This window comes from Vitis vinifera, chromosome 3 (genome assembly GCF_030704535.1).
Source record: "Vitis vinifera cultivar Pinot Noir 40024 chromosome 3, ASM3070453v1".
In the NCBI taxonomy this organism is placed as follows: Eukaryota; Viridiplantae; Streptophyta; class Magnoliopsida; order Vitales; family Vitaceae; genus Vitis; species Vitis vinifera.
In genome coordinates, this window is record NC_081807.1 from 12,694,703 (window position 1) to 12,721,330 (window position 26,628).

At 36.3% G+C, this 26,628-nt stretch overlaps 1 protein-coding gene and 3 long non-coding RNA genes across 4 annotated transcripts; all 4 read left to right on the forward strand.

Annotated features, from left to right (window-relative positions):
* The first annotated feature begins 324 nt into the window (after positions 1 to 324).
* On the forward strand, positions 325 to 1,294 carry LOC104878873 (uncharacterized). The gene is made up of 3 exons (XR_002029736.2): positions 325 to 556; positions 741 to 908; positions 1,272 to 1,294. It is a non-coding gene; the product is annotated as an uncharacterized LOC104878873 (long non-coding RNA).
* Positions 1,295 to 3,167: 1,873 nt separating this feature from the next.
* LOC104878880 (uncharacterized) lies at positions 3,168 to 4,225 on the forward strand. Its single transcript, XR_009465371.1, has 4 exons — positions 3,168 to 3,356; positions 3,451 to 3,588; positions 3,879 to 3,963; positions 4,042 to 4,225. It is a non-coding gene; the product is annotated as an uncharacterized LOC104878880 (long non-coding RNA).
* A 452-nt stretch (positions 4,226 to 4,677) lies between these two features.
* On the forward strand, positions 4,678 to 5,060 carry LOC109122352 (uncharacterized). Its single transcript, XR_002029747.2, has 2 exons — positions 4,678 to 4,749; positions 4,848 to 5,060. It is a non-coding gene; the product is annotated as an uncharacterized LOC109122352 (long non-coding RNA).
* Positions 5,061 to 19,850: 14,790 nt separating this feature from the next.
* LOC104878878 (solanesyl-diphosphate synthase 1, mitochondrial) lies at positions 19,851 to 25,781 on the forward strand. Its single transcript, XM_010649776.1, has 4 exons — positions 19,851 to 20,023; positions 24,061 to 24,193; positions 24,946 to 25,035; positions 25,671 to 25,781. The coding sequence occupies exons 1-4, from the start codon at positions 19,851 to 19,853 to the stop codon at positions 25,779 to 25,781; spliced, it is 507 nt and encodes a 168-aa protein (XP_010648078.1).
* Positions 25,782 to 26,628: the final 847 nt, after the last annotated feature.

Genomic DNA, 26,628 nt, shown 5'->3' on the forward strand with positions numbered 1-26,628 from the left:
GCATCCTTTTCCCCCCTAATTTGCTCTCTTGCTCTCTTCCCCTCCATCTCACGCATCCTCCATAAGCCAACTTCCTCAGCTCACCCGTTTCCCGCCCCTCCATAGCTGGGTGTCTCGCGCATCCTCCATAGCCGACTTCCTCAGCTCACCCATTTCCCGGTCTCATCTTTGTTTGCCGACTTCCTCCATAGCTCACCCATTTCCCGCTGTCATCTTTGTTTGCTCTCCCTTTTCCCGTTTTTCTCTCCACTGATTGTCCACAGCTGGGTGAAGACCATGGTCGGCTTCAACCGGGCCAACCTCTTTGAGGCCGACGTCGTAGACCTTATCAAAGACGTCTCCACAGCTAGGTGGAGACCACCTTCGCCGTCAGCCGGGATCAAAGACGTCTTCACAGGTGGGTGGAGACCACCATCGCCGTGAACCGGGCCAACCTCCTCCAAGTCGACGTCTTGACCTCATCAAAGAAGTCTCCCTCAAGGACCGCGAGCTCAGGATTGTGGGCGAGGTCGGTGCCAAGATCCGAGTCTTAGACTTCATTTCTCCCGATGTCCAGGTCAGCTATTTTTTCTGCTAGATTCTTCTTCTCGAAGATTTTATGTAAATTTTCTGAATTTTTGCTTTCTCTCCCCCCTACCCCTACATTTTGTCACATGGAGAATTTCTGTGGAATCTTCATAACCCTTGTGTTTTCTTCATATTTTATATTTTGTTTAAGAGGTGTAAGGGGGTGTTTTCAGGTTCTAAATTTAATGGTTTAAAAACCCGAATTGAAGACGTAGCTGGAAGAAGAAGAAGAGGACGTGTAGTACTAAGGAAAAGAAAGCTGAGAAGGACACAATTGTTTGTTACTCAAAAGGCGCTTGTATCCTAATTATTTGGCGAGTTCTATATAAAGGGAAAAAAATGTGAGTAGTAATTATGTGTTTTACAATATTGTGTCCATTATATTTCATGTTTTTTGTTAGATTTATGAATTGATTACATTATAGAAAAAGAGTGTGGTTAGATTATTGAACATTGAAAAAAATTTGTATGTTAATTTTGTCATCATTTTAAATGTAAAGATATTTAGGGAGGATGTTGTAGTTGTAATGGTATTTGTATTTTAATTGGCATTTGGTTGGTTGTAGTAAGATATAAAAATAAAATTTATTGAAATGTGAAAAAAAACTTATGTTGAGATAATGTGGTGGTGAAAGTATGTTTGATTTATTATATTTGAAATCATATTATAAAAATTGACTTAAATGCTTTGATTTAATTTTTAGGAGCGAATGCGATGGTCTTGAAGTTGTTAGAAATCCAAAGAGGCCTATCGGCGCTTGGATACATTACTAGTAAGGGAAAATAGAAATATGTAAAATAATATGTTTTTTAATTTATTTTTTGTGGTTGTTATTGTTAAATTTGTTTGAAATTGTTTTGTAGTAACGATCAATTAGCCATGATGAAAGAGAAGGACAAAGGAGTGAAGATAAATGATGATGTAAGGAGTAATTTTGCTACGTCTAATATAATTACATTTTAAAATAAGAATTTAAATTATGTGAGCAATTAATGTAGTTGAGGAAAAAATTGGGCATCAAGTGGAATGCACTTTCAAAAGTAGAAAAAGAAAATTTCATGGCAAAGTCCAAAGAAAGTTCAAAACAATATTCACTTCAAAAGGGTGTGGTTCCAAAGGTAATTTTTTTTTGTAATGAATATTTAATTTCTTTACTTATGTATTTGTTGGAAATTATATTAATGTAAACATGTTTGATGTTTGTGTATCTTTTTAGTTATATCTTCAGACTCGATGCTCCCCCGAGCGAGTTATTAGAGTGATTGAAAATTTAGAACCAAAGCAAAAGGCAGCCATAGAAGAAATAGGATTTGGTAGCCTCTTGCAACTTCGATGTAGGAAAATTGATCATGGGTTATGTCTTTGGTTGATAAATAGTTTTAATCCGAACACTTATATGTTACAGTTGTATAATACTTGTATCAAATTATCCCCCATTGATGTTGAATTTATTATGGGATTGAGGGCAAGAGGGTTCAAGATTGGCATGAACAAAGATGTTGGTCATAAGAATGATTTATGTAAAAAAATATTGTGATAAAAAAGGGCGATTGCCATTAGTGATGTTAGAAAATCAAATTAAGGAGGATAAAGAGGGTGGGAACGATTTTAAAGTTCGTTTTGTATTATTTGTGTTGGGTGCATTATTGTGCCCAACAATGAAGCTTTTTGTGAATCGCTCTTTCTTACATCTTGTGGAAGACATCGATTCAATAAAGAAGATGAATTGGGCAGAATTTGTGTTGTCCTATCTTGTGCACGGGATTGAAGAGTTTAAGAAGAAACAACAAAGTGGGGTTTGCGGTTGCTTATTGTTTTTAATGGTAATTAATTTACATCATAGTGAAATACGATTTTGTTTTAATATAATTTATGAACTAACTATATATCTATGTCAAATATACTCGTAGTTATTCTACCACGAGCATATATCCTTTGAAGAGAAATTCCTACCGCTATATACTCGACCTTCTCCTCAGATTACTGCTTGGGGAGATGATGAAGTATTGGACAGGAAACGAAGATTGAAAAAACTTGGTGGATATGCAAATGAGAATGTAAGTTATAGTTTTGAAAGTCGTTTACTATTGATTTAAGTTTTTAGTGATTTAAAATCTGATATGTATTATATTTTGATGAATATATTGTAGCTCAAAATATGGGTGATAGAAAATGAGATAAGGGATTGCGTTGATGGAAATGCAGCGACAATGGCGAGTGAGAATGAGGACGATGAGAAATTTGTATCCAATCTGAACAAAGATGTTATTAAACGAGTAAGTGTTTTACAATATTCATCGTGACTATCTATATTAGCATTGAACCTTTGTATTATGATGTTATTAATCACGTTTGTATATATCACTAGGTTGATGGTGGGAACTTAATGGAGATGGATAAAACCTTTCAACAATTAAAGACACATCTACTTTATATGGCTTATGGTGCAAGTAGTAGTAGTTGTGATAAAATTTTGGCTAAATTTGAGGAGAATTATACTCAAGTGAAAGGTCTCTTCCTTAGGTCAAGCGGAAAACCTTTGAGAATGCACGAGGAAGGAACGAAGAATGACATGCTCTCATGCGAGAAAAGTTTGGAAGATACGAACAATATGAATGTGAATGAACATTATCTTCACACTTTGTCAAATGAGAAGTTATGCACCGAGGACTTGAATGAAAAGAATGAAGATGCATGTGCTACATCAATTGAAGTGCATATCATTCCAGACGAAAATGAAAATATTTTACCACTTCCAATCAAAAGGAGTAGAAGAGATTATGGAAAGGTATGTATCATATAAAAGAAAAAATTATTTTCTTTACAACTACTTAACCATTACATAGTAAATAGATGTATGTTACTGACATTTTCCATATTAGGAACCATTACGAGCACTATGTGGTTATCCTAATCATGTCATGAAAACACGTTCATCAAGGGAGAGGAAACCAAGTAAATTCAAGGTCTCCCCGTTTGTACAGAAATCAAGGAAGATGGTAAAACGTGAAGCATCAGAGGTATAATACAAATAGTTTAATATCATTGTTCTTATTTTTTGATACTTAACATATGTAGTTAATAATTATGTCTTGTTTTCGAATTAGTCAATCCCCATGTCCATTCGTGAAGACGTGGTGGATACTCAATCATTCAATGTACTTCAATCTCTTATCGCTGATTATGTTTTCAATAAAGCGTTGTCAAAAAGGTTTGTCGCGTCTAGAACATTCATAGATGTGTTGTTACAATTTTAGCCTTCATATGCTTCCAATTTACTGAAGTTTGTTTGAACATATTATTATTTTAGTGAGCTTCTTGTTGACTTTGGTCATGAACATGGAGTTCGTGGAGATTTTGCATGCTTACGTCCTAGACAAAATTTGATGGATGTTGTAAGTACCTACTTCATTTATATTAAATGCATCCTATATTAGTTAAATAAATTTATTGAAGTTATTGTTCAACAACAGGTAATAAATTTAGAAGCCTCAAAGCTAAATTATTTTGAAAGACAATTCATAGGCATACGAAGTATAAGATGCTATCTTCCCACGACATTTTCAGTAAGCTCATATTTCTCTTGTTGTTTACTTACATATTAAGTACAATATAGTAATGTTCGTATTATGTTTTCTTATTAGCAAATGATTTTGTGCGGGAGTCCTCATCCTGTTTTCGATAGAAAAACATCCATCGTGAGTAAGTACATTAGTGAATTGGATGATTGCGAGAAGGTTAGTAATTATTTCTAATGTTTAATTGCATATATGAAATTTAGAATAGATATTGTTTTCACCTATAATATAGTAGATTTTTTTTTGCCCCAACTCATATATATTGTTTTTCTAACTTTACAGCTATTTATTCCAATGCATGACGAATGCCCTGGTCATTGGTATTTGTGCGTCATTGACTTCAAAAACTCTTATACCCAAATTTTGGACTCATTACGATCGAAGAATCGAGACAAGTTCCGGTTTCAGAGTGTCAAAACAGTGGTATGCTTCCATGTTTATATTTTTCTTCTATTCTATTTTTTCCTCTTCCATATTTATTAACAGTTTCATAATAAATTAGGCTGAATTTTGTCAAACGTTCTTCAAACTGTATGACATAGGGAAAGATGTCTTCCAATTCTCCATTGATTGGGCTCCTTCGATTCCGACCCAAGAGAATGGGTTAGTATGAATACATAACTGACATTACTATTCTTTTCCTGAGGTATAATTAGACAAGCATTGAATAAGTTGTTTTGCTTTTCTTTTCTCTTTCTTAGGTGGGACTGTGGAGTGCATGTCATTAGACATATGCAGAGATTCAAAAATGGTGATCCGATGACGAGCTCCGACTTTTGTAATTCTATGGAAATACGTCGAGAAATAGCATGTGATTTAGTTTTACACAAGGGAAATAGAGAAAAACAAACCATTGTGGCTATTGTTTGTACAAAGACGTCGACACGAGCAATGAAAAAATTATTATTATGATATTTTTTATTTTTCAAATATTTATCATTTCCATATCCACATATCGTCATGTTTATTGGGAAGTTGTGAGCTTCGATGACCATACATTATTAATGATTAAGTCCATTTTATTTCAATATCCAAATACTCTTCTTTCAATATGGTCGTCAAAATGAAATTGTAATATATTGATATCATTCATGTTCGACATGTGTGATTTTGTACGATCTTTAACCTAATCAGATCTGTAAATATTCATTTATCTATGCTAACAATATATAGTTAGTACATTACTACACTGGTTGACGAATGTCGTTCAGCCGGTAAGAACCAGTCCAACGATTTATCTATGTCCACTTTTCATAGGCATACGCATTATTCGTACCGGTTGAGAACATTCCTCATATTTTCAGTTGTGGAAAGTGGTTGATCAATGAAGAAATTGTCTCAACCGGTTGTCGAATGATTTGACCAGTGGGAATCGGTTGACAAATATAGCAAATTGGTTGAGGAATTTGCTCAATCGGTTCATGGTTTTTTAACCAGTGGCAACCGGGTGAAGATGGGCATCAACCGGTTGAGGAATTTCCTCAACCGGTTGCGTATATTGTTAATCAACTTCAACCGGTCGATCACGTCTCGAACCGGTCGACCGGCTTGGCACACCCGGTTGAGCAACCGGTTGAGCCATTTTTGACCAGTGGCTACCGGCTGAGGAATTTCCTCGACCGGTTGATAAATTTTCTTAACCGGTATCCACTGGTCAAAAAAATCCTCAACCGGTTGATGCACATTTGTTCAACCGGTTGATGCACATTTGTTCAACCGGTTGAGGAAATTCCTCAACCAGTTGAGGATTTGTTTAACCAGTAGCTACCGGTTGAGGAATTTTCTCAACCAGTTGAGGAAAATCCTCATCCGTTAGCCACTGGTCTATAATGCCTCAACCGGTTGAAGAATTTCCTCAACCGGTTGCCTCCTGCAATGCTATTGTGCACAAAAAGGGTATGATGTGAGTTGTACCAATAACTTTTCACTATGGAAACATTCGACAATGTACCATTAAGTTCAATTATAAGGTTTGAAATTGATGGAAACTAGCATTACAATTTACCTAACTACGATTTACCCATTTTGAGTAAAATCACTAAATTTACCTATTTCATGTGAATTACATCATATTGATTACTTTCCTATAGTTAACTCATAACCACCTAATTGTCAAACTTTAACCACAATTGAATTTAATTAAATCCGCATAATTAACCGTTTTTTTCGACATGATATAAATGAATCGGTTTCTCCATTTACTAATCATTTTATCCCTTGTTATCAATTAAATTATAAATGTAGAGGATATTGCATTCTATCAATCAACTTGACTCTTGATCAAAATTCAAACTTTTCATTAAATAGTTAAGTTAAAAGTACACATTAGTGGAAGTGATAACGTCAACTAATATAAATACTGATTTAATACCTACCATCCCTTACTCCGCTAAGGAATAAAAAAAAGGTTGCATATCCTTTTCATTTGGATATTTGTTTGGATCCCTACCTTCACATGGTGTTGACATACTTTGTTCATGTTGCTGAAATCCTGCTATCTGCACATGCACATTTCATTGTTTTTTTCAGCTATCCAATTCCATTCCAATTAATTAAACCTAATCATTAAATAATGCATAGCTGAAATTCATGTCAAAAGTGTTTCTTCATTCCCGATCTTACATTATTAAGTTCACCCCAATCTATGTACATGTCAGATGGGTCATTCGGCAACTGCTCCCCTAACATTCCCTATATGTTTCAATAATTAAGTGTTGTCAATTATTATTGAATTATATGTTATCAATGTTTGGAAATTATATAACAAGCCTATTGTACATACATGTAAGGTTGCAAAAATGTCAACTGATGAATTTGTTGAAGGCATCATTTCCCTTTGAATGTCACATTGGGAAGACAAATTAGTTTCCTCCTACGTACTCATAATGCCATCAAAACAATTATGTTAGTCATTTATGTTAGTACACCTACAAAAATTAATCTTAGGGGCAATTTTTATTGAATATGACATACCATATAACCCGGCTGAGCATTTTGAGGGATTGTAGCTTCTGGACACTTTCGAATTGTGTGACCCACTCTTTTACAACGACTGCATCGTCTTCCCTTTTGAACATTCATTGCCACTTTGCCTGGATTCCCTTTAGTCTTCACAATATTTGGATCACGAACTTGGTTAGTACCTGTCGCTCCATCTGATGCTATTTTCTTCCCTTTCAAATTATAGTTATAGAGTTCCTCCATTCTCGCCGTCAAATTTTGTATTTCATTTTTGGCCTCTATAAATGAAGATGACGTATCTGACGCAAAGTAGGAGAGCTTGTTGCACATCGAACTCAATGAACCATATCGTACAAACCGATCCATGTTGTTATCCGTCTCATTCACTGGTACTGATCTTGTATACACCTTTGCTAACTTTGTCCACCTCTTCATAATACATGACTGAGGAATCTCTTCCAAATGCTCCACCTTCATAACCACCACCATGTGGCAACATGGGATGCCAATTGACTCAAACATCATGCATGAGCATTTTAATGTTACAATATCCGGGCAAAATTGTACTTCCCAATTTAAGTTCGGGTGTCTAAACTTAGATAAGCTGTATGCCCGCATTGAATGATCACTTACAACACCAACCACAAAGAATAACTCAGCATTTTTCATCTCCTCACGAAATTTAAGGAAAGATTCTTTTGTGTATACCGTCGCAGCATGATTTTCAAGTATGGCTAGTTTGGTTGAAAGCACGGGTGAAGAATTGTTCGACTCGAACTCTGCCTTTGCCTCGTTTTGCCGTATTCTTAGTATGGCTCTATCAAATTGTTGTACAAACTCATACAATCGCAAGCGAATTTTTAAGAATCTATTTAGATATGCATTCATACTCTCACACCTTTGTGTGGTTCTCATCCCTCCAAAGAAATTTCCATGTAAATACGCCTCTGCCCATCTTTTACGTTTCCCATATATCTCGGTCACCCAACGATTCTCATTAAGTCCCAAATTTGCAACCATTTCATGCCAAACCTTTTCAAATTCTTCTTCATTCCCCCGCATGAACATGCACCTTGAAAATATGCTTGAGAAGTCCTTAATATGCACATTCGTGAATGCATTTCGTTGCAAATGCCATGCACACAATCGATGACACGTATCGGGTAATACTTTTTTAATTGCCTTACGCATAGCTTTATCCCCATCGGTTACAACAGATATGGATTTCTTATTCATCATTGCATCAAGAAATGTCTCCAACACCCATTCATATGTCCCAACACTTTCATCTATCAATAACGCACAACCAAATACAACAGTTTGATGGTGATGATTAACACCGACCAACACTACTAGAGGCTTTTTATAGGCATTTGTCCTATAGGTTGTGTCAAATGCTAGGACATCTCCAAAACACGCATAATCCATTCGAGCAGTTGAATCAGCCCAAAACAAATTTTCTAGTCGACTTTCTTCATCAATGTTGAATTTATAAAAAAATGAAGAATCCATTTCTGCCTTTCCACACAAATAAGCCAATGCCGCTTCTGCATCACCGTCTTTAATTTCACTTCTATGCATTGCATCAACGTGATTGTATATATCTTTTTGTGTGAAACCGACGTGCTCATGTCCCCCTGATTGTTTTACCATATAGTCCATAATTTGTGTGGTTTTAACACCTACTTTACGCAAAACATCAACTTGTGCCTTATCTGGATTACTTATTGTTCGATGAGACCGAAGGAATTGTGTGTTGATAGCATCGACCAAATTATGATTATGATCTCCTATAAATTCCTTTACAATCCACTTTCCATCTTTCCTATTCAAGCCTACACGAAATGCAGCTTCACATCCAACCCTAGTCAATGATCGTGGCTCACGCTGTCGCTTGTCATTTTCAATAAACTTTGTCGCTCGCTGTCCTTCTCTAGAACACACCCACTTTCGAGATATTATATCTCCATTCTTGTCTCGCTTCAAATCATCTTTTCGAATACTAAATCCGGCTACTCTAGCTAACATGTTGTAAAATGTTTCAGCCTCATCTATGCGATCGAATTGCAATTTGTAGACTTCTTCATCTGAAATACCCTTCAACACCTTCTGTTTCAAACCGTTTCCACCCAGGTCGTAAGTGGCACCGATAAATGCATCGTCATCGACGACGTCCTCCTCCTTCACTTCAAACTCCCGCTTGATTGTTTTCTCCTTCACCGATTGCATGATCTACATTACATAAATAAGGTAAAAAAATTCCCCAATAATACTTTAACAAATTATCGTATCACTTTTGTATCAATTGATTGCATACTTGAAGATAAACCGAATTCGACAACGTCATCTATTCTCATTTTTGGAAAAAAATTTAGAATTTGATAAATTATAGAACCGGTGTAGACTGCACACGTGATAATTTCCCCATGATTTTCCATTTAAAAGGTCATATGTTGCAAAATTGATACTACTCTGCTATACACAATCATAAGCAAAACTTTTTAAAATCATTAAATATCACTTAAAAATCATTATGTTGAGGAAATAACTTGTGAAAAATGCAAGTGCGACACCAATACCCTCAAAATATGGCATTAGACAATGATCCACGTCTGACATCTATACAGAAACGCACATAATTTAAATTGTCCTTAGACAACCAAGTGAAGTAATAGTTAAGTTCAACTTCGTAGACATGGTTCTCCTGTTGAGGCTAAGGTTGTAGTGCTTTTGGCGGTCCTTGTGCAATAACAATATTTCAGATTGTCCAACTTTTTTTTGGTAGCGGATGGTGTTGTTGGTCTTGATGAGCATAAAACAACAATCGGTTCAATTTTTTGTTTCCTCGTAACCCGAATCTACTCTCTTCCCTTGCTCTAAGCTATTATAATGTGGTTGAGCTACAAATTCACCGGATGCATTTTGGTGCTGTTCACAAAATTTGGCAGTGTCTACCGGTTGAGAATATCTATCTACCGGTTGCATTAAGCCGGTCGACCGGTTGTGGAATTTTTTTGGCCAGTAGCTACCGGATGATGAATTTCCTCAATCGGTTGAGAAAATTCCTCATCCGGTTGATACCCATTCGCTCAACCGGTTGAGGAAATTCCTCAACCGGTTGATGAAAATCCTCAACCGGTTGAGGATTTTTTTAACCAGTTGCTACCGGTTGAGGATTTTTCTCAACCGGTTGAGGAAATTCCTCATCCGGTAGCTACTGGCCTAATATGTAAACCGATTAGCTAATTGTTTCTTTTCGTTGTTGATTTCATTAAGGCCTTCATTCCTTATCTGAACGTTATAATGTTGCCCTATTTAGGCATACTATGTTAACAAAATTTCCAACATTAATCTTAGTTGCCATCTTCAAGGAGTTTGCCAGTCACAATAATTAATACCTCTCATCCACTTTCTTTAAAAACATGGAAAATGACTTTTATATAATTCTATCTAAAAGCACGGAAGCTTTTGGGTACACCGCCAAACTTATTCCAAACTTACCCCATATTGGGAGTCAATAATACACATTTCTTAAGGTTGATTCTCTCTTTTTAAGTCATTTGAATATGTATTACCCTATCATTTTGATGATGTTGTGATTTTTACAACCAACATGACTCACTTATATTAACTAAATTAATCTCAACTGTTCAACAGATCACTGATGCATATTACTAACAATGTGCTTTAGACAATCAAAATCCAAACTCTTTAACATCAATACATACCATTTAAAAATCACTATTAGGTTTTGGAAATATTCCCCCATCCATTTCAAAGATGAAGGCATTCAGCTTAAAAAATGTATTATGGATTTGTTTATCTATTCTTTATTGAGTTAAAGATCATACCGTTAAAATGGAAGGTCCAAGTGTGATGCAGCTTGACCTGAAGATTTGTCTTCTGGATGTTTTTTGTGACCTGTTCTCCAAAAAATAGCAGACCTCGTTCAGATGGTAAGGTTCTTACAATACTAAAACTCCCCCAAATATATAGTAATATATGTATGTGGTTGGTTGATGGAGTTATTACATTTTTTAATAGGCTGCCACATGTTGAAAACCTACCAACAATGGTACACTTAGTGGTTGATAGTTTGGATATTTGCATCAGTTTTTTAGGTGCCATTAAATATAACATTTATATCAGTTGGGAAAGTCAGCCTAATGTGGATATTTTTTACACCCATTGCAAATGGATATGTGTATAACTTAACAAAATATAAAGGGGATATATGGACTTAATTGATAATATTGACATTTGTTACTGTTGTTTAGCCTATTTATTGTAACTATGTTTTGATACCGTTTCCTACTTACTATATTTTTTCATCAATTAACGGTATTTTTTTTTAAAATCATGCTTCCTAATATATCCTATATATGAGAAAGGTTAGTTAAGTAGACTTAATTACGTAAAATGAGATATGTTATGATATTCTACTTATGGAAATTTTAAATAAATTCAGATTCATTAATTTATGTCACTCACCATGGTATATCGTACTTATTCGAACAATTTGTCATACAACCATAATTAATTTGAATGCCCCTATGGTAGTATATGTTAGTTAATTACAATTTTAATCTAATAGGTCTGACTATATCTTAGTGAGTTCATTACACTATATTTTTCCATGAATTAACGTAATTTATTTTTAATTAATGCTTCATAATATATCCTAGACATGATAAAGGTAGGTTAATTACACTTAATTACGTAAAATGAGATAAGTTATGATATTCTACTTATGGATATTTTAAATAAATTCAGATTCATTAATTTATTTCACTCACCATGGTATATCGTACTTATTCGAACATTTTGTCATACAACCATAATTAATTTTGATGCCCCTATGGTAGTATATGTTAGTTAATTACAATTTTAATCTAATAGGTGTGACTATATCTTAGTGAGTTCATTATACTATATCGTACCTATCAAAAAGATTAGTTAATTTATATGATTTAATTAACTTAAGTTCTCATTTTTTATTTTCCTTAATATAAATTTTGTGAAATTAACTTCAATTAATTTCTTTAAGGTACATCAAAATATTTATTCATTTAATCCATTATAGGTTTAATCAGTTCATATGGAAACTATTACATTAAAAGTGTAACAAATATAATGTAAGACATTAAGTTAATTAAAATTTAATTACTTCATAAAGTGGATGTCTTTCCACGAAGGTCAACCGATGTTCAAACCAGTTCTACCCCTCAACCCCTTTGTCTTCTACTCCATTCTTCTTCATCCTCGCGTGAGACCTGAACCCGTCCGTCTTCCACTTCAGTCTTCTTCATCCTCACGCAATACCTGAAGCCCATCTGAATACTCATGCCCCCAAAACGAGCACCGGTCGAAGCTTCCTCACCCGGTCGGAAAGAGAAGAGGCCGGCGGTATCAAGGATGCGCGGGACCAACAAAAAGACCTCCGACCGACAACAAGCAAGCGAAACCACCCACAACACCTCGGATGGAGCAAAACGCACCACCAACAACGCTAAACGACCGGTCGTGGAAGCAAGTCCGGAGGTTCGTAAGAAGGCCACCTTTGATCGATCTACGTTCGCAACCCCTGACCTAGCCCAACGATTTCATCTTCACTTTGCGAATCGGACCGTAATCCCGGGTAGGAACATTGCTTTTGCAAAGCTCAGTTATTTCCATTTCGATGTGCTTTTCGCGAGAATGGGTTGGCTTCCGATTGTCTCCGTCAATGAGTTCGTTTATCCCAAGGTTGTCAAATGTTTATACTCCAATATGACATTCGAAGGCGAAGGACCCATTACTACAACGATTAACGGTGTACAGTTCGTTTTTGATGTTGCTGCACTTTGTCGGATTTTAGAGATTCCAAACGAAGGGGTTTGTTTGTATGAAGCTAAGAAGTGGCCAAGGGTGGAAGGTTTCAAACCTGCAGAAGCTTTAGAGAGGCTATGTGGTTACCCGAGATCTGATAGACCAACTTCCCATTTGTTGACTGTGTTGAGTCGTATCCTACATCACATGATATCGTACATTTTCATCCCTAAAGAAAGGCACCGAGATGATGTATCTTTCTTGGAGGCTTTTTTGGTTGACAACATTCTCATAGAAAGAAAGGTTAATATTGGTTACATAATTTTCCAACATATGAAAGCATGTTCAATCAGCGAAGATTCAGTTCTCCCCTATGGCATGTTTATCACAATGATTGTCAAATACTTCAATGTCAATTTGCGCAATGAGACAGACGGGAAAAAACTCAAATCATTTGATACATATGATCGGGCTTCACTTCGGCGCATGCATTTTGTACGGAAGAAAGATGGTTCATGGGCAAGGAAGTCTTCCGTTCCCTCCTCAGAGGTTGATGTCTCTTCAGACAATGGGCCCTCGAACGATGAAGAATATGAAGATCAGGATGTACAGGGAAGAACTCATGCAAAAGCAAATGTCACACAAATACCATCAACAGGTGGTGTAAGAGCTAGGGCGTTAACAAATCATCCTTCACTAATTGGACCGGACGACTCTGAGGCATCAGATAACCTCAATGCCCAGATTAAGTCCCTTGGTACCCGCTTGGAGGAGATTGTATTAGCCAATGACCGACGTTTGACATCTCTGGAGAATTGCATTGATGGTTTACACGAGGAAGTGAAAGAGGGTATGCAAGTTATACGACGCCAGCATGATGAGATGATGGTCTTCTTTCGATCCCACTTCCCGCTTCATGGACCAGACCATTAATGACCCCTTCTACATTTTGTACTAGTTTTATAGTTATTAAACTTTCATTCTGTTTTTTGACATTTGGCTAATATAAATGCCCTTTTGTTATTATGACTTCTCGTATTACTTATGGATGTTGTCATCGGCCATTCACATAAATGGCGTAAATGTATTCGCTCAATGCAAATGATGGTATATGGATGATGTATTTTCCTCTACATGTATATATATTACCTATCTTATTTTGTTTATAGCTCTTGATATATAGGTTATTTTCATCTCTTTAAACCTTCTTCTGTATATTTTAAATTGTTGGTAGACATCACATAATGTAGGTTCCCATTTGGGTGCCATGAAAATTTTTGTATTTTAAATACTGAGTCTGAAATCCCTGGTTTCGGATGGCAAAAGGAAGGTTATGACTATTTCCATCAAAACCATAGAAGAATCATGCGTTAGGAAGGTTACACTCAGTATTGGTTCATCGTAAAACGTATGTATTCTCCTCCCTTTGTCTAATCTACTATAATGTCTACGAATATGGTCAGCCTACTATATTTTTTTTAATAAAACTTGGGTATTTTCAACCGGATGAGGCAATGCATCAACCGGTAGCAAGTCCCGCTTTTGGTTTTGGGGGAAAAAAAATGGCAGTGTCAACCGGTCGATAAATAGCATCATCCGGTCACATGTTGGTTTGCAACCGGTAGCCACTGACCATTTTGGGACTCGCACCAAAAAATGACCAGTGTCTACCGGTCGAGTTCCCAGGTCAACCGGTCGAATACAACCGGTCGACCGGTTAATACTTACTACAATAGGGTGAGCTATGCTTGCCTGCTTGCATGAATTATCGTACTGAGTTTTGGCCCTCTGGTTTCCTTATTAAACCCATTCTTTATTTACTATTTTAAATACATTTTTATTTGAGGTGCATTTGGATGTCTTATGAAAACAAATATCTCCATTGTGTTTTGCATAGACTTGAAGTTCAAATATCAATTCTAGAATGGTGCTATAAATGAAAATGAGATTGCTGGTAACAGGCCGATGGCATTGGATCACTTTTGACTTCCCCATTAAGGGCACTGTTTTAACTTTTAATTTTTAATCCTCACTTGTGAGCCATTGATTTCCATTGTTGTGAGCCTTTAAATTTCCATTACACATCCATCTGCAGCTGTAGTGTTTACTTTTGTCCAACAATTTGTTTGTTGTTGATCCTATTTTTTCCTGTAAGTCTTCTTTGAACCAAATGACTTATTTGAGTCGATTTTATGTGGTTTGAGGCTATATTAAGGTTGTAAATTAATCTAGATTAGAGCAAATTAATTCCAATGGAAATGATGGAGAACTTAGAAGAGTGGCCTTTAGAGATTGGTTATAAGGCGGGTGGTCTTCTGTCTACTTACTTAGGTCTTCCTCTTAGTACCCCTTTTAAATCTATGGTGGCTTCAAATGGAGTGAAAGACAGGTTCCACAAAAGACTAGATATAAGAAAAAGACAATATATCTTTAAAGGATAAAGGCTCACTCTAATTCAAAACCTTTTATTTAGTTCTTCTATCTATTTTGTGTCTTTATTTTGCATGCCAAGGACAATCAAATTGAGGTTGGAGTGGATTCAAAGGGATTTCCCTTCGGAAGGCAGGGGCTCTTGAAAGAAAATCACATTTACTAAGGTGAGCAATTGTTTCTTCAGAAACAATTGAAGGAGGCCTTGGGTATTAGGTGTCTCTCAACACTTAACAAAACACTACTTTGCAAATAAAGTTGAACACATGTGTAAGGTATTCTCTAACAAAAAAAAACCAATAGTAACTTCTAAATAAATTGGGTTATTAAATAACTTTTATCACCTCATTTTTTTTAATTAATTTTTAAGGACAGAAGGTGAGCTTATATTTTGTACCTAAAATTTCTACTTCTATATATCAATTTAGCAAAGGAAAAAATGTTGATAATAATCATTTTCCCATGTTTAGATAGTATCGGAAAGGAGATAGCTAGGAAAATAAATAAGAAAGAAAATCATAGAGATGGGCTTGAAGATATATAATTTGCATGTTACAAACACACGCCATATGAATAAAAGCAGATGATAAGTTAAGTTCATGGGACAACAAAGACTCATATGACTAATTGCACAACCAATAACTAGAAAATAAAACTTCCTAAGACGCCAGAGACGGGGTACAGGAATAGCAAAACGTTAACAAAAATAGTAATTTAAGCCAAAGCTTTCTCCTCTCCTCTCCTCTCCTCTCCCTCTCTGTTGTGACAAAACTGAAATACTTGATGCATAATAATCAGCTCATTTTCTGATTTCGACAGACAGACTTCTTTTGCTCTAAGAGACACCATGCTTAGTCTTGGAATGGGATTGAAGCGCATTTTCTGAGTTGAATGTCCTGTTATTATTAACAAGAGAAAGCATATGAGTTATTCAAAAAACTTTCCATTGTTTCTAGAATCAAAAGAAAAGGAGCTTTGTGAGTTCAGATGACGAACTTGCTGCAAGATTTGCAAGAGACTTGGCCACCAGATTTTGGGCTCTGCTCCTTGCCTTTGTCACCGGTAGCAGGAGTTTTCCCCGCCTTCTTGTTAGGATGAGGAGTTGCTGTATGAGCCCCACCCTTCTTACCATCTGCACCCCATAAGCAACACTCTTTTCAGCATTAACACAAAATTCATGCCATAGAACATTTTAACAAAAAACATTTTAATTGCTCCATGTCAAGTACTCTCTCAGTTCACATCATAATTTTTCAAATGAACTTGGGAATGTAGGGTGCAGGATATTGACAGACAATTAGCAGACAATTAACAGAATATTGACGAGCAATGAGCAGATAATGAATTCCACCACAATAGAATGAATTATGGATAAAACTAAAGGGTTAAAACGGAAGCTGTCAGAGGAGACTCCTACTCTCAATAGATGAATGAGAAATATATCAAAAATTTGATAAATTTATTAAAATGCAATATCAGAACAAAGGAGATTTCAAACATATTTCAAATAAGATTTGAAGGTTATTTGGGATATGCTAACAAATTTATCAATGGATGTCCAACAAGGTAAAAACAATTTTTGGTGGAGAGATGAATAAATAGAAGGATGACAGTTCCCATGAAAATACCAATAAAAACAAACAGATTAAAAACTTAGGAGGAAAAATACCAAGTTCAGATAGAAATTAACCTCCTGCAGAAATGCTCTCATAAATCACAAAGATGAATAGAAATTATATCATAGGAGAAACCACACAAAATCAATATATCACTTACAATGCATTTTTTAGGATACAACAATTATATTCCATACGATGCTAGCCACATAGGATACAAGCAGTAGTCAATTAGCTGCTTATCTGATTTGAGTATTGGTTTCAAATTATCGTAAGGTAAGATGAATACCTTATGAATGGGGCACCTATGCATTCCAAATTTACTCGTATTAAATTATTTAACTAGGGGAAAAAAGCACATATCAGGATAGTGTGGCATAGAAATTATACAGATACACTCATAAAACCATAATTATCCATAGCCCTTGCATCAATAACTAAAGACAGCTATAAAAACCACAAATTACAAACATTGAAGATCACCTGTGTTTTGAGGTGAAACTAATTTAGCCTTTTTAGCAGGAACAGGTGTTTTTGTGGCAGATTCAGTTGGCCTCTTTTTTCCTGGTTGAATCTACACAAAGACAAATGGCACGATTATAGGTAGCAGGTAACAGAACAAAAAAATGGTTTAACATAATACCAACAGAAGAGATGCAGGTACCTTCTTCACTCTCTGATCCTTCATCACTACCATCTTCAGCATCACTCATGATGTCCTACAACAATAACCAGGCAAATGCCAAACAAATAAGTCAATTATTCCCAAACAAACTATATGAATAACAATCAAAGACAACAATTTCTTTTTTTTTTTTTTGATGAAATAAGAAGCAAGACAGGGTTTGGAAAATTCATAATTATCTACCATAATTATCAACATTTTTTCCTTTGCTAGATTGATATATAGAAGTAGAAATTTTAGGTACAAAATATAAGCTCACCTTCTGTCCTTAAAAATTAATTAAAAAAAATGAGGTGATAAAAGTTATTTAATAACCCAATTTATTTAGAAGTTACTATTGGTTTTTTTTTTTTTTAAACAAAGAATAGAAAGCTTACCCAAATAGATACTAAATGTTCAAATTAAATTGAACATTTAAATTTAAAATAATATCAAATATTTTTCAATTTTATTAATTGAATATTTATTTCAATTTAAAATATTCTAATGTTTAATTTATTTCAACAGTTTGGGTGTTTCTTTACCTGATTTTCCTTTCCATACTGATGGAGCCTTCATCTATGTTTTTTTTCAATGAAAAATGAAATATTGGAAAAATGAGTACTGTTGTGAAACAGGTGCAAATATCATTGGACAAAGTTAGCATGCTAAGATGTTAAAGTCTATGCATAAGGAAAACTTTTCCACAAATCATCTCAAAAGTTACTACTAGTTTCATTTCGGTCGACCGGTTCGTCGGGGATTAGAATTTAAAAAGACTCCCGCGCCTCACTTTCTCACTACTTTCTTCTGGTTCGTCAAACCTTGTGCCGTTCCAGCTGCCCTGAAGGGATTTTTGCCACCATTACAACCTTCAGCGGGCTACGGATTGGATTTTGGAGGGTAGGGTTTTCGAATTTGGGACCCAGGGCTTCGTATTTGGGCGATTTCCTCCTCAGTAGACGCACCAGAGCCTGCGTCAGTGTCTTCCCGCACGTTAGGCCTTGCAGGTGTGTGAGCATCCCTCTCTTCAGCCTCGTCTCCTTCATCTCTTCATTTCGGATGGCGCCTAGGAGAGAGTCAGCCGCTTCCAGGGCTCAGGGCAAGTGCCCTGCTGACCCATCTCAGCCAGATCAGTCTGAGGCTCGCCGAAAGGCGAGGTACGACACCGCTCTTTTCGGCTCTGTCGAAGACTACCAGAGATATAAACAAAAATTCGCCCAGAGGAAAGTTGTTCCCGAGAGAAGCATCAATTTCTCCCAGCTTAAGTACTTTGGATTTGAGGAGATATTTGCACGGATGAGATGGCTGCCAGTGGTGACTATTTCGGAGCCTATCTTCCCGACTCTGATTCGCACTTTCTACTCACGGGTGACCTACGGGGTTGGAGGATCGATCACTTCCACTGTCAGAGGAGTTGAGATCACCTTGAGTCCGGAGAGATATTCGATATACCATCAGTTGGACTCAGGGTGTATGAGTCCAAGGTGTGGGCAACGGTGCCAGGATTTGAGCCCAGAGAGGCTATTTAGAGGCTGTGTGGACTTCCCGATGCCCAGGGGATGGGCAAACCCTCTGCACATAGCCTGACAGTGATCAGTCGTATCCTGCATCACATGGTCTGCTGCATTCTTTTGCCACGGGGTGGACATCGAGACGAGGTATCCTACCTCGAGGCTTTCATAGTGGATTCCATTTTGACAGGGAGACGGATTCATGTCGGGTACTTGATGATGATGCATATGATATCTTGCTGTGAGAGCAAGACCCGCGTCCTCCCCTATGGTCGCTTCCTCACGAGAGTATTCAAGGATGCCGGGGTTGATTTGAGCCGCGAGACAGATTTGGAGGCCCCAACCACGTATGACACATATGACGAGCAGTCTCTGGGGCGGATGAAGTTTGAGAAGGCCCCTGATGGCTCTTGGATCAGGAGAGCTGAGCGACCACCGGCACAGGCCCATGGGCAGGGACATATGCATCATGTAGATGAGGAGGATGCCCAGATTCGAGAGATGGAGGGTGGCCTAGACCCTCAGAGGGACTTTGTTCAGAGCATGCCTGAGTGCGACATTCCTCCTCCTGAGCCGATGATATCTGAGCCGGCATACACAACTGGACCATCTGAGCCTTATGACGCAGAGATACCATTTTAGCCACCTCACACACCTGATCATGCGCCTTGGATGGATTTATCCGCTCAGATCATTTCTCTCGGGACTCGTATGGAGGAGCTGGCAGTTGTCAATGATACTCGTTTCCACTCTATGGAGGATCGCATAGATGAGTATCAGACCGACTTCACCTCTCAGTTTGAGCATCTCGATCAGAGACTTGGGCATCTTGAGGAGCATATGGATCAACAGCATGAGGAGATGATGGCCTACCTTCGCTCAGTGTTTTCTCCACCTCCGCCTTGATATATTCGAGACCCCCCCTCCCCCTGATAACCCGACTCTTGGTAGCTTGGCATGTAAGGGTATCAACAAAATTTATACCTAAGGTCCTTACACTAAAGTAGCAAAGCTACTATAGCATAGTGGCTCTAGGATCGAACACTGGGAAGGGTTTTTACTTTAACTGGTGAAGTTCGGAGGATGGAGTGAACTTTTCTTAATAAAAATTAGATTAAGATGAAAACATAAAAAGATGAAGGTGTTGTAAACTAAACTAACATGCAAGTAGGTTAAAAGATGGAAAAAGAAGTTTCTCAAAGCTTTGGATAGCCATGCTTAACTCACGGTGTAAAAATGGAGATTTTGGAACTTTTCACCTCGAGTTGGGGAAGCAACTCAGGTGATGCTTACTTCCCGAACCGGTATGTGTTTAACAACTAAGTTTTAGTCCTTGAAAACTTACAAAAAGGGTAGCTGAACCTCATAAATGCTCTTTTAATGATATAGGTCATCTCCTCGACTTGCAATACAATGGCTCGTAGGAGATAACTAATGAACGTCAGTGGATCTAACAATAAGAATCCACTGAGACCAAAAGGTTATCAAGTATTGGCCATTCAAAGCAAGTCAGAGGGATTAAAAGCTTTACTTTGAATGAAAACATTTATGATGCTCAACTACTTACATTTATGGCTTGGAAATCTCCATCCTGACACGGGAGCTTCACATGGCATCCATTACTTCAAGAAACTAAAAGGTTTTAGCCTCTCATCCTTGGGGATTTCATCCTCCAAGGATGTTTGGCTACTAAGAAAATAGAAAATAGTAGAGAGAAAAAGAAAGCAAAAGATACCCTGTATTTAGCTAAGTGTAAAATTTACATAAGTTGGTCTCCTGGGGAAAGTTCCCCGACGACGGGCCTATAAAATGAAAATTACAAAACAATATATAACAGGTTGTTTACCCCTGTATTCTTGCTTAACAACTAAGGAATCATCTAATTGGTGGATTACAAGGAGAGAATTGGGATTTAGACAACAAATATCTGAAGCAAAATATCCAAAAACGTTGGTCGCAAATATCTGGAAGCACTCAGGAGAATTTCGCAGGCGCACAAAATGGCTGCGAAATTTCGCAGCCGAAGGCTGATTTCGCAGCCAAAGGCTGATTTCGCAGCCCTGCGAAATTGGCCTTCAGCTTGGAGTGATCTGCTTCCATTGGCTCTAACTTCTTCATTTCAACTCTGATTTGCGAACCGTTTGAAGCATTGGATTGTTGACTTCCCGATCTTCGAAACGACATAAAGCATGCATAAATTGGACTTTAGGAAGTACTCCAAAAGTGGCTGAAATTACTGTCATCAAGGATGCTTCAAGGTAGATTCTCTCTTTACTTCTCCTCCTTGCATTCCGGATTGGTTATGGCAAAGGACTTTAAGGCTTCAAAGCTCTGATTCTTCATGTTTCTGAGCTTTCCATTGCTTTGCCATGGATTCCAAATAACTCTCCTCCATCTTGGATTGCCTTGGTGATCAAATTACTAACAAAAACACCAAAACTTACACAAAGTGATTAGAAGTGATTGCAAAGGTCCTTAATATGTTAATTGGGTTAAAAGGCAATAATTACTACTCAAAAGTGTTTAAAAGAGTTAATTACAAGCTATCAAATAGCCCTTTTTGAGTAGTAATCACCCCCCCTCCCCTTCGTTTCTTTATGATGTTGCCAAAGGGGGAGAAATTATATGATGTAGGGGGCACACAGATGCATGACATTTCCATATCATTAGTCTTGTGTTGTGTATATGCGATATTATTATATATGATATGCTATTTTCACAATTCACAATGTCTCCTATTGAAATTTTGCATGTCATTTAAAATTTTCGCTTTAATTGATCCATGTTTGGATTGAGGGGGAGATTTCGTCTCTCCTAGATAAGCAAGGTTTGTCATCATCAAATAGGGGGAGATTGTTAGCCGAATGGGTGCCCCTAAGCGGGTTTTGATGATAACAAACCATGGTTAAGTGACTAATTGTTTTAAATTTTTAAGAATCTCAGGTATACACTCGAAAATTCATCAAAGGACCAAATGGATAGATGATCGAGACGCTTCGAAGACTTGAGATCATAGGAAATAAATGTTGGATGATAGCACGAGTGCACTTAGGATGTTCATACCTTTTCATGCATCTTACAAAACTCAGTTTATTCTTTAAAACTTGCTTTTCTTTAAAACCCGAGTTTTTGCAAACATACCTTAGGCAAATTGATTATAAAATGGCATATTAATTCACCTAAAGACCTTGCATAATTAGTAGAAAAGAAATGAATTTGAAAAGGAAGTTTCTCGGGGTCAAAATGGCAACCGGTCGAGACTATGTGCCAGACGGTCGACCAGTTTAGCCTGCCCGGTCGACCGGTGTAGCCTGTCGGGTCGATACGGTTCGAGAAGTGTCATAAACACAATCTCTCATGCAGTGGTTGAGCCTGTCAGCATCTAGTGTCAGCTCCACCATCAAGTCATCTATCCTGTCTTTCTTTCGCCTAAAAAATACATCATTACATCACTACTGCTACTACTTCTACAAAGAACTCCTTCAAAGAATTGCTAAAAGTATTACCAATCCTACTTCTCATAAATACACTTAGGATACATTTGTTTTTTTTTTTTGTCTTAAATCTAAATAGACCTTAATTTAACTTAAGTCTAAATAGTACTCAATAGTTTTAAGTATTAAGTTGTTTATTTTCTTTTTGATTTTTTTTATTTTTTTATTTTATATGTAAGTCTTAAAGCAAGTTTTTTTAGGAGTTTAAGTCATTTTTAAAATTGTTTGTTTTTTAACTTACCACTTTTTCTATGACAATTTTGTCTTAATGTCAAATGTAAGGGTTTGTTTGGGAACTTCTTTAAAATAGTTGTTTAAAACAGTTTTCGCAAACAGTTCTCAGTGTTTTTTAGAATAAGAATTTATTTTGGATCTTGGTATGCTTTTAACTTGTTTCCTATGTTTTCTAATATTTCTTAAATTTGTAGTGAGTTCTTTTTAATCATTCTCCATATTTATACAAGTATTTTTTAAACCAACCGTTACAAAACAACTAAAACAATTAAAGTGTGTTATCAACAGACACTTTACTTTCAGAACAAGTTCTGAAAAAACATTTTTTCTATCAAAAAGAGAAAAAAAAAAAAACTATCTTAGAAACAATTCCCAAAGAGGCTCTAAAATTTTATTTTATTTTTATCTTAAATCTTAAAGCAACTTGCTTTGAGACTTAAGTTAAAAAAACAAACCAACCCTAAATCTTTTCTATTAATTTTAAAGATCAAGAGGGATGAGACATCCTTCCACAATATACAAATCTGATCAAAAGAAAAGAAGAAACTCCTTAAAAGGAATCATACAAGTTGGAAAACTAAGGAAGGTTACAAAAATCTAGGAACGAACCATAAGAAACACCAGTTACAGCTCAAAGAGGCAAAGAACAAAATAGTATGTTTTCAAATAACCATAAGGCATTCAGTCCCCTCACTTCTGAGTTCCCTTGTTCCTTGTGGAAACTGTCCCTTTATTTTTCCACTCATGACTGTGTTAGTCAACTCTATCTTGGATGTATAAAGTTGTCTACTTATGAATTAACTTCATCACAATGAATAAAAATAATAAAAATTTATGTCTGAGATTTAGTATTTAAGATAAAATACAAACAAATTTATAGAAAAAAAATTATTTACAAATAGAGCACGTGTTTAAAGCATTTTAGAGTATAAAACAAAACTGTATATAAGAGGCATAGTTCACAACGATCCTGTTAAATTCTGACATATAGAGAATCAAATTATACCCCTGTTACATGAATTAGAAGTAATTTTCACATGTCAACACATGGAGTTGTGTTTGTTTTGGATTATGGGATTATTTGTAGCATATTAAACATCCATTTTGATAGATTATCAAGTCTTATTCCTGTGTTTGCACATTAAGATGGTCCTTTCAGTAAATTATGTGAAAATAATTGTTTGTGATTGCAGCATGGAATATTATTTGCAGAAGACATACTACAAGACTGCATCTTTGATTTCAAACAGCAGCAAGGCTAGTGCTCTTCTTGCAGGGCAAACTGCGGAAGTTTCAATGTTGGCCTTCGAGTATGCCAAGAATCTGGTTTGTGAATTCCTTAGCTTCATCTTCTTTCTATTATATGTTTGGAGTAAGCTTAGTGGAGTAATCTCTTTGAGTTCATGGGTCTTATCTCCTAATAGACAAATCTAGAGATTCTAGTTGACAAATTCATTTTCTCTCTCCTCAAAATGAAATGGTCTCTCACCTGACCCTACACCTATTAAACATGTAAATCAGAAGAAAAACTTTAATTTCTATAGGAACATCTAGAAATTGATTACTTAAATAAACTACAAATTGGTTTTATTTGGGCTTTTTTCATGGTTTATTTGATCTGATAGGGTCATTCCATCAATTTGGGGTCTAGAAAGATGACAAATATACATATCAGTATCTTGGATACTTTTGAAATTACGCTTCTCAAAACATCACTCTTCTTGCCAACTTCTTTGTATAATATTGAGATATCTGAATATTTTAATTTAGTTTTTTTATGACAAGTGGTTGAATCTGGATCCATTTTGTTGATTGCTATTGTTGCTATTGCAATCTTGTTTCCAACTGCTGCACTGCCTATCACAGTGGAGGGACACTGATGTCTTTTTTTTGAAAGTGTACCGTTCATTTATTTTGGCAAAATGACATCAGCACTGTCCCCAATGATTTGGCATGTAGTGACTTGGTGCAATTGCTATGATTTATTGTGGAGAAGATATTGGTGTTGTTTGCTGTGGTTTTCTTTCTTATGTCTCTTTCAATCTGATTGGTCTGGTGCTGCCCTTTTTTCTGGACAGGGATTGGCATTCCAATTAATAGATAACGTCCTTGATTTCACAGGCACATCAGCTTCCCTGGGGAAGGGTTCATTGTCTGACATCCGTAATGTAATCCTTCTTTCTTTGATGTATAATGTTAATGTAGAAAAGTTTTCTTGAGCTTGAAAAGTTCATTGAAGCAAAGATATAAATGTGGTAGACAGAAGTGTCAGGAAATCTGCTATTTTCCTCACAATGTTTCTTCAATTGTCTTAAATTTAATGGAGGACATGACCCTAGAAGGAACTGAATGGCAGATAAAAAATTCATTTGGCTTGTCCTACTGCTGTCATTTTAAGTCTTTGTTATTGTTATCTCTTCAGTGGCCTCATCTAATAGTTGCTATTTATTTTAAATTTTAATTGAACTGTTGCACCATTTTTTGCTTGTGTTGTCTCATGCAATAGTTTCAATTCATTTCTAAATTCAATTTCAGTGTTGCATTACTTTTCTTTCTTGAAACATATCCTTAAGTGTAGGCACTAACAATTGTACATTTGCTATATTTTGCCCTAGAAAGGTTAATCTGTTAGCACTAATATGGAATGTGGGAAAATGCTACTACTAACTTTTGCAAAGCATGTGGGAACTATGCATTTTTATAGTGGGTTCCACTACGGACTTAATTTTAATTTTTGGCTGTATACTATTTAATGCGTATTATGTTGTAATTGTAAGTGGAGACAATTTTGATTATTTTACAGGGAATAATAACAGCCCCAATATTGTTTGCTATAGAAGAGTTCCCTCAATTGGATGCTGTTGTCAAACGCGGCCTTGACAATCCTGCAGATATTGATCTTGTCAGTTTCTGAACCTTTCTTTTCTTTTTGCATGTGGTTGATGCTGCTCATACTGAAGCTACAAAAGGGAACTTATGAGGCTGTGATATTTTTCTTGTCTTCTTATTGTGTCTCTGTTTGGTGACAATGCTGGTATTTGAATTTTAGCTCTCAATTAAAGCATCTCCTTTTTCTATGTAATCCTCTTGTTAGCATACCATGTTCAATTGAAAGAGGTATATATAGACACACACTAATACGATAAGTGCATAAATGCTTGCAATAAATCCGAAAAGAAGGAAAAAAAACCAAAGTCAGTCCACAACCAACAGTCAGAAATTAATCTATGATGTCATATAAACAACAATTGTATAATTCTAAGAACCTATTCTGTTTATCTCAAACGTCTAAGATCTTGGTGGACAAATAAAAGGCTAAGAAACAACCTCAAGATAAGCATTCCTCCTGAACATGCAAATCAAGTTTCACACTAAATTAAATGCCAGCATGGTTGATCTACATGCAAAAATAACAAAACTGTCTTTTGTTATTTATGGGTTAATAACTAGTGCACAAAAGGCAGGCAATCTAACCATGTAAATGATCCTCCAAAGATCCCAATGGCATAAAGTCATAGACAAGCAGACGTTGGTCCCCATCAGCGCAATAACCAATCAAGTTAACAAGGTTTGGGTGATGTAAGAGGCTAAGCATGAGAACCTCCACCAAGAATTCTCTATTTCCTTGAAGGCCATTTCGGTCAAGTTGTTTCACATCAACTACCTGCAAATACAATAATTCATTGGACCAAAAATCATTAATGACCAGATAAGACACAATGACCAGTGTCTACCGGTCGAGTCCACAGGACAACCGGTTG